This window comes from Mesitornis unicolor, unplaced genomic scaffold (genome assembly GCF_000695765.1).
Source record: "Mesitornis unicolor isolate BGI_N332 unplaced genomic scaffold, ASM69576v1 scaffold2070, whole genome shotgun sequence".
Classification (NCBI taxonomy): Eukaryota; Metazoa; Chordata; class Aves; order Mesitornithiformes; family Mesitornithidae; genus Mesitornis; species Mesitornis unicolor.
In genome coordinates this window covers 38685-46176 of record NW_010156039.1, presented here as the reverse complement: position 1 = coordinate 46176, position 7492 = coordinate 38685, and the positions used below count along the sequence as shown (strand labels likewise).

At 39.2% G+C, this 7492-nt stretch overlaps 1 protein-coding gene across 1 annotated transcript in view; it reads left to right on the top strand.

Annotated features, from left to right (window-relative positions):
• XRCC2 (X-ray repair complementing defective repair in Chinese hamster cells 2) overlaps window positions 1-6737 on the top strand; it is an 8684-nt gene extending 1947 nt beyond the window's left edge. Inside the window, exons 2-3 of the mRNA XM_010187339.1 lie at window positions 305-386; window positions 5877-6737. Of these exons, the coding sequence (XP_010185641.1) occupies window positions 305-386; window positions 5877-6592 (798 nt within the window). The 3' untranslated portion in view covers window positions 6593-6737. The remainder of the gene's footprint in view (window positions 1-304; window positions 387-5876) is intronic.
• Window positions 6738-7492: the final 755 nt, after the last annotated feature.

The following is a 7492-nucleotide window of genomic DNA, read 5'->3' as shown; positions in this document are numbered from 1 at the left end:
GGCAGCAGTGCTGCATACCAGAGACAATCCCTCTGTGCAGCTTTTTCTTTCTTTTTCAGCTTTATTTTTATTATCCACTCCTTACTGCTATTGAATCTGTATGTGCGTTGTCTGTAAGGATGGAACCTACTGTTGCTGTAGTCTGGACTATGCGTTTCCATATGTATTTATGAAAACATTTTTGAAATCAAACTAATCTTTTGATAAGGCTGAACTCGCAGTTCTCAGAATCCTTTAAATTTGATTCCCAAGATCCATTATTCTGAGTTAACAGCATGTCTCTTCTTTCTTTTTTCTGTGAAAGCTACTTGCACGACTTGAGGGCAGAAGTTGTCTGAAGAATCTTGAACCTTCTTTGTTTGCTGAGGAAGGATCTCCTGTTCATGGTAAAAATGTATTTTTATGCTATTTATGGATAACTCTTGATGTAAAAGTATTCTCAGAGCAGTAAGACAGAAATAAGCATGCCCTGGATTCAGAATTTTAATTGTTGATGTAGTTTTATGCAAACAAGATAAAATGAAATAATGCAAAGTCACCATTTGAACTTTATCAAATGGGTTTTAAAATACCTACTGTATGGGTATCAAAATTGGGTGTATGTCAGTAAATATCAAGCCCATTCATCTGTTTCTAGTATTTTTAGAGAAATTTGTTTTAGATTCTGTCATTTAACGTTTTTTTTCCATCAGTAGTCTGAAACACCACGAAGTCATAATTGCAGAAAATTGTACAGAACTTGAGGTTCAATAAATAGGAAAGAGTTCAGTGATATAGAGTGGTCTGGATCAGTTAGGAAAAGGGGCATAAGCAAACAGTATGTTTGAATAAAGCCAAGTCATCGAGCCATTCAGTCTTGGCCTGAAAACTCCTGATTATACTTAAGATAATGAAACTTTGGGAACAATTCCACTATGAACAGGTACTAAGCAGCTGGATGAGTTTGTAGACAATGTTAGGATCAAAATGGCTTATATAGACCTACAGTGAATAAATGAGAATTTCAAATTGGAGAAATTGGGCTACCTCCCTATGATGCCAGTACAAGTTTAAGGTAGATTCTTCTAGCAAGAAGTTTTAAGATCAAGATCTGATGTTTTAATGAAAGAAACTTCTGAGCTAATCAGAAATTAGCACACTTAGTAATTCCTTGATTATTCAGCAAGTCAGACTGGCTTTCCAGATGTGTGAGATTTCATGGATATCACAACGGAAGAGACAACGGATCACACAAAACTAGAAATACATAGTAAAAAAGGCGTATGAATGGCAAACGGTAAGGATCATGCTGTGAGGTACTATAGTTGGTGTGTGTGTATGAATGAATGGATTGCATATGAAATGTATGTGGCTGCAGTGGTTATCAACATATTTGTCTGCAGTCTGAATTCCCACAAATTATAGAAGGTTCAGAAGAAATAGCAGAGAAAGCAATAAAAAGAATCAAGATAATTGGATGAGCGATGATGCTCAGTCTGCAAATGCAGCCACTGTGAGACTGTTCGTGTATTATTTTGCAGCACTTGAGACTATATTAGGGGTTTAGCAATATATGATTCCTGGCCCTGAAAGTTTCAGATACGATCTAACAAAGATAAAAGGCAGAGAAATACTGGTGAGGCAGTGCAAATGGAGCAGCGGTGGTTATTTAAATACTCTGAATTCTGAACTGCTTTGTTACCAACAAGAAGAATTAAGAACCAGTCATGAAATTGGTATATGCTGCACAAAGGCTCCTGGTCTTAACAGTTGGGTTTTTTTTAAATAGGAGATATTTCTGTTTTGAAAAAATGCAGTAATTGGAAATGCTGATCTTTCAGTCTGGTTTGGTTTGGGTTTTCTTATGAACTTCCTACACAAGAAACAAATGTTGGAGACCAAACTGGCCATGTTGTGGTAGAACAGACAAGAAGCCTTCCTGGGGGTCAGTGAAGGTTCCTTTGCTGTCACAGCCCGCAGCGTTACATGATTCCATTCATCAAATTATCAGCTTTGATCTTACGTAGGTTGGTTGTGTCTGTCCAAAGATTGCTCCAGAACCTCAGTTCTGAGATGGCTGGAAACCCTCTAAATTCGTCACTGTTTTTTCCATGTCAACACAATCACAGAGCTCCTGAAGAACTTGTATTTTTCTTCTGCGTTTAACAAATGGCATCAGTTATTACCCGTATTGGTCATGCTTTTTGGCCAACATTAATGAAGCTGCATAACATGTTAGCACAGATCTTTAGCTTAATATACATAAATGGACTTCACTTTTGTTAAATTTTTGCTTTGTCTTTTAATACCACAGTATTTAGGTGAGTCTATGTGTCATTTTGATGTGTGTTCTCATTATTCAGTCTTAAATCCCTATTGAAGATGTACCTCTCCATTTGTCACGAACTTGACTTTTAGTATGTCTCTGTGGAATACTGTAATACATTGCCCATGAAGTCCATACTGAACAGCTCTTAATCTAAAATGCTATAATTAAAGCTATGCAAAGACCCAAATGATTCTTTTTCCTGATGGTATTTGAAATATGCAAACATATATGAAGTTTCAATAAACTATCCAAAGGTTACATTGTAGTTAAGTGCTCGTAACATGTATGCCAGAGTCCTATATAATAGTAACAGCTAAATAGGTACCCCTGTGATATTCTAGACTGCTTCCAATTACGATGGACTTGTATATTTAAGAACACATAAGCATATTAATGACATATTCTAATAACCTGTTTATAACTGCAGCGTGAGAAAATAGTTAACCAGCATTTGCTAGTGTAATGATTATCGACAAAACTTAAGGCCCTTCTCAAAGGGTAACACTGAATTGAACCAGAACTGAGCACAGTGTTTCAGTTAAAAATATATTAGTGTTACATAAATATTGAAGTTTGTGCAACATCATGTAGTTTATCCTGTGTGCCATGGCATAGCAGTGGAATATTGTACTCTTTAGTCTGCCCATAGTGGGCCAGATCATCTACTGTGAGCCAAGAAATGTGATGGGTGACTCCTTAAACTGTACTTCTTGAATTTGTCAGTGCTGAGTTTCATATTAAATCATTTGGCTTGTCCATCTTGATCTGTTAAATCTTCACAGGATTAAGTTTATATTAACCAAATTAGTTTGTCTTCTACGCATGAAATGTTCATTTACTGCTATTTTTAACACTGGGCAACACCAATTCTAACAGGAAAATTTCCCATTAACCTTCTTCCATGTTACAGTCTCTGTTCCTACTCTGCCTCTCAGACTGTTTCCAGCCCATAATAGTGACTCCTAACTAATCCTCCTTTCAGAGTATTTTGACATTAATGGATGGTGCCAGCACTGATCACTTAAGTGTCTTCCATGACCTATTGTGAGGATGTCAAAGGCCTCTTGTAGATGTCGCTGGCCACACTTCCTCCTCTCTGTGTCGTGGTTTGTCCACTCTGGTCCCGAAGGATGAATTTCCCCTCTTATCTTACTGGAACAGCCTGGTTACTAATTTAATGACACCCCTTGTTTGTAGATGTTGCTATAAATGGCTTCTGTTTTGCGCCTGCTCTTCTTGTGACAGCCTCTTTGATAATCATGAAGGCACAGAAATCCCCAGCTCTCTTGAGGTTTTCTTGCAGTCCAAACTGTAACTTCAGTGTTTTGGTGACACTACAACCCAGATGTGCATCTTGTTCAACAATATTGAACAGCTTTGAAGGGTGCTTAGCTGTCTTGCTGTTGAAATTTATAAACCACCACCACAAAAACTCCCAAGAATGATTTTTGGATCCAGCTTGAAATTTTTACTTAAATAGATTTGTTAGTTCTGCCAATAAAAGCTCGACCAATGTTGTTGTGCACATTACTGCTCCTTTATGTGTAGCTTTATAGGAGGTAACACACAGGCATCCTGATAAAATGTCTCCAAACGGATCAAGTCAAGCATTTATTTCCATTTTTTTTTAATCATTAGCAAAGAGTAACTCAGATTTGCCCACTGGTCATACAGAGTTGCTGCTTTTCCTTAAACATGTCATATTTTGCTGTAAAGGTAGGTGAAGCATCTGTATTGCATCCGGGCCCCGTTCGGTTATTGGGCTGGATTCAGAAATGCCACTCAGGGTGGCCAAAGTCTTGTGCCGAAAGCAGTGGCAGACAGGAGATGCACTTTGTTCCTTAGCAAGAGGTGCCAGGTGTCCTAAAACATTTCAGTAGACAAAATATGAGGGCATGACCTACCCAGAACATCTAGGAGTAGCTCTTCCAAGGTGGTATCTTATCCTAACAGGGTGTGATTGTGTCACTGGCACTGTCTGGGTGACAGCAGAGCAGCTGCGAGGGGCAGAGCTGGGCATTGCGAGCACTGAACAGGAAGAAAAAATGAAGATTAAAAAGTGTAGTTGCCTTGCATCTCAAAAGTGGGGAGAGCAGAACAGATAATGAAGAGTTTGGGAGGCAGTCGAGCTTTTGAATAAAATTCAACGTATCAGAAATTCTGGGTAACAGAATTGCAGTTGTGGAGCTGAGGGATTTTCATTATGGAGAGGCGGGCAGTCTTGAGTGTCATTGAAATGGACAGCATTGTCACATCAGGTGTAAATTGTTTTCAGCACTTGCAATGGGTGAAGTAAGAGCTTTCTTTCTTCCCTACCACCCTCCACCCCTCATCCCATGCTGCATCTTAATGTTATACGCACTTACGAACAAGGACATCCTCTGGAAGCCGAGTAATGACTTGAAAAACCCTGTTAACTCAGGCAGGCACAAACTTGTTTAAGTAAAGTTGCAATTAATTCCCTATCTTGCATCCCCCCTGTGAAAAGCTGTTATGCCATTTGCACTTGCCGAGGCCATAGAAATCTCTCACCTTCCTGCAGTTACAGTTGTGTGATTCTCCTTACTGCATGGCTTTACCCTTCTACCTAAAATACAAATTGTCATAAATAAATGATCCAGTTTCCTAAATTAGAAATTTATAAAGAGCAACTAATAAATTAACATTTATAGAGTCTTGCTCTGATGCAAGACCTAAGACGACTTTGGAAGAGGCTTTAGAGCATCTTGCATTCAAATCCAACAAAATAACTGGTTTGCTAGTAAAGGGTAATGCTTTTTTTAATTAACATTTTAAATGTATGTGATACATGTTTAATTGACCCACGTGGATCAGGCAGGTAGGCTGAGTCCGTTTATGGACAGAGATCCTTTGCTTCAGGCAATAGAGTCGTTGCCTGGAGTTGAAGGAATGTGTGAGTCCTCTTTCTCAAAAGAAGCAGTTTCATATTGTGATCACCACAGAAGAATGTAAGTAAATAAATAAATACATATACTAAATAAATATAGCGATGTTCTCTGTACCGGTCACAGATTCCAGCCGGTAACTTGTGACGTGCGCAGATGTTGAACAGGAATGTAGCAGACATGAAATGCTGAAGGATGGTCTGTGCTATAAAAGCAGATGTGCCCGCATGATTTGGGCCTCTAAGATGTTTATTGTTTTTTATTTTGCTTGTCTTCTATTTTTTATTTTCTAATTTTGTGCACATAGTGTAAATAGATGGTTTCTTAGCCACTTTTGTGTAGCAGCTTCCTTCGGGCCTTCATCTGCCTGCAATGGTAGATGAAATCCAGTTGCCAACCTTTTATTGATATCCATGTCCTAGGTGCTATTGGCAGGTGTTTGGGTTTTATTTCTTTTTCAGTCTTTGTTCCTAGTTGGTTTTCTTCACTTCTTGAAAATTGAAATTTCTCTTGGTAGATTTAAACAATTTTATGGATATCAAAGTTTCAAAAATGCATTTTCCAATTAGTGGAATAGGGAGTATTGGTTCAGTAAACACTAAAAAATGACTCTGAGCTATTAATGCTCTTACCTAACATCTTGCTGCCGTGGTTTTCAACAGGAGATGTCATTGAATTCCACGGTCCAGAAGGAACAGGAAAAACAGAAATGCTTTATCACCTCATAGCCCGCTGCATCATTCCAAAATCAGGAGGAGGACTGGAAGTAGAAGTGATGTTCATTGATACCGACTACCACTTTGATATGCTTCGTCTGGTTACGATTCTGGAGAACAGATTGGCGCAAAGCACAGAAGAGATGATAAAGCAGTGCCTGGGAAGGCTTTTTCTTGTGAACTGCAGCAGCAGCACTCAGTTACTCCTCACTCTCTACTCTTTAGAAAACATGTTTTGCTCTCACCCCTCCCTCTGCCTTCTGATGGTAGATAGCATATCAGCTTTTTATTGGATAGACAGGAGCAATGGCGGGGAGAGTCTTAATTTGCAGGAGATAAATCTGAAGAAATGTGCTAACTTCCTTGAAAAGCTCGTGAGGGAGCATCACTTGGCCCTCTTTGCAACAACACAGACACTTATGCAGAAATCCACAAACTCTGTCGAAAGCTTTTTTCCTTCAAAACTTCAGCATGAAACCGATACAGACTACAGACCTTATCTTTGTAAATCATGGCAACAAATGGTAACCCACAGGATATTCTTCTCGAAGCAATGTAATTCTGGCAGCGGCACAGGTTTTACAGTCACGTCTTGCCACCTCAAAAGAAGCCATGCAGTAAAACGTTCGTTTAGTGTTGCAGAATGTGGAGTTCAGTTTTAACTTCAGGTTGGTTTTTAAATGTGTAGAAAATCCTGGTGCTGAAGGCCTGATTAGGTCTGAGTAGGTTTTAGTACCTTTTAAACTAGCTGGTTGTTGCTGGGTAGTTAAGAATTTTTGTGACAGTCTTCTTAAAATTTCGTGAAGGGCAGGAAATGGTGAAATTTTTTAATTACTGTAGACATTTAGTCCAAACTAGTGAGGAATGTTGAAACTGCTTGTTTGTGCTTAATGCATAAAGAGATTAAATCAAGAAAATAATAACCAAAACCATTTTAAACTCTTGGTATCCTTCAGTAATCTAACCTATGTGATATGTGGCCAAATGCACTGACTTCATTTCTGGGTCTTACTGCTTGACACTCCTCTTCCAAGCTACAGAAATAGCAGCCTGGTTATCCATGGGGGCGACTGCAAAAAGGCGAGTGTTGGCTTTTAATAAATATTGGTCTTGGGTTTATTCCCAGTAGCCAGGAGCATATGAAACGCATTCACGACTTCACCTGAAGAAGAGGACTCATTTTCACAGCCTGTTAAATAGTGGTGATCCTGACTGTGCTCCTCCAAGCTTGCAGCCCCTCTGTTGACATTGGCATGTGCATGGAGAAGGGTTGCAGATGTTTTGACCCTTACAAACATCTGGCCTTGAAGAATCCACAGCTATTGCAGAAGGGGAGGTCTGATTTCCATAACTGAAGGAAAACGAAAGACCCAGCTCTGGGTACCTCTGAGTTTGTGCTGCATGCAGCAAACAGTTCAGGCTTTGAAAATAATGAAGTGTGGGTTCTGGGTTGTTTTGGGTGTGGGGGGTTCTTTTTTGTAGGGTATTTTTTTAGAGGTATGCACAGACATATGTTTTTTTTTCTCTGCCCTCCCACTTCTTTCCCTTCCCCCTCTTTAAGA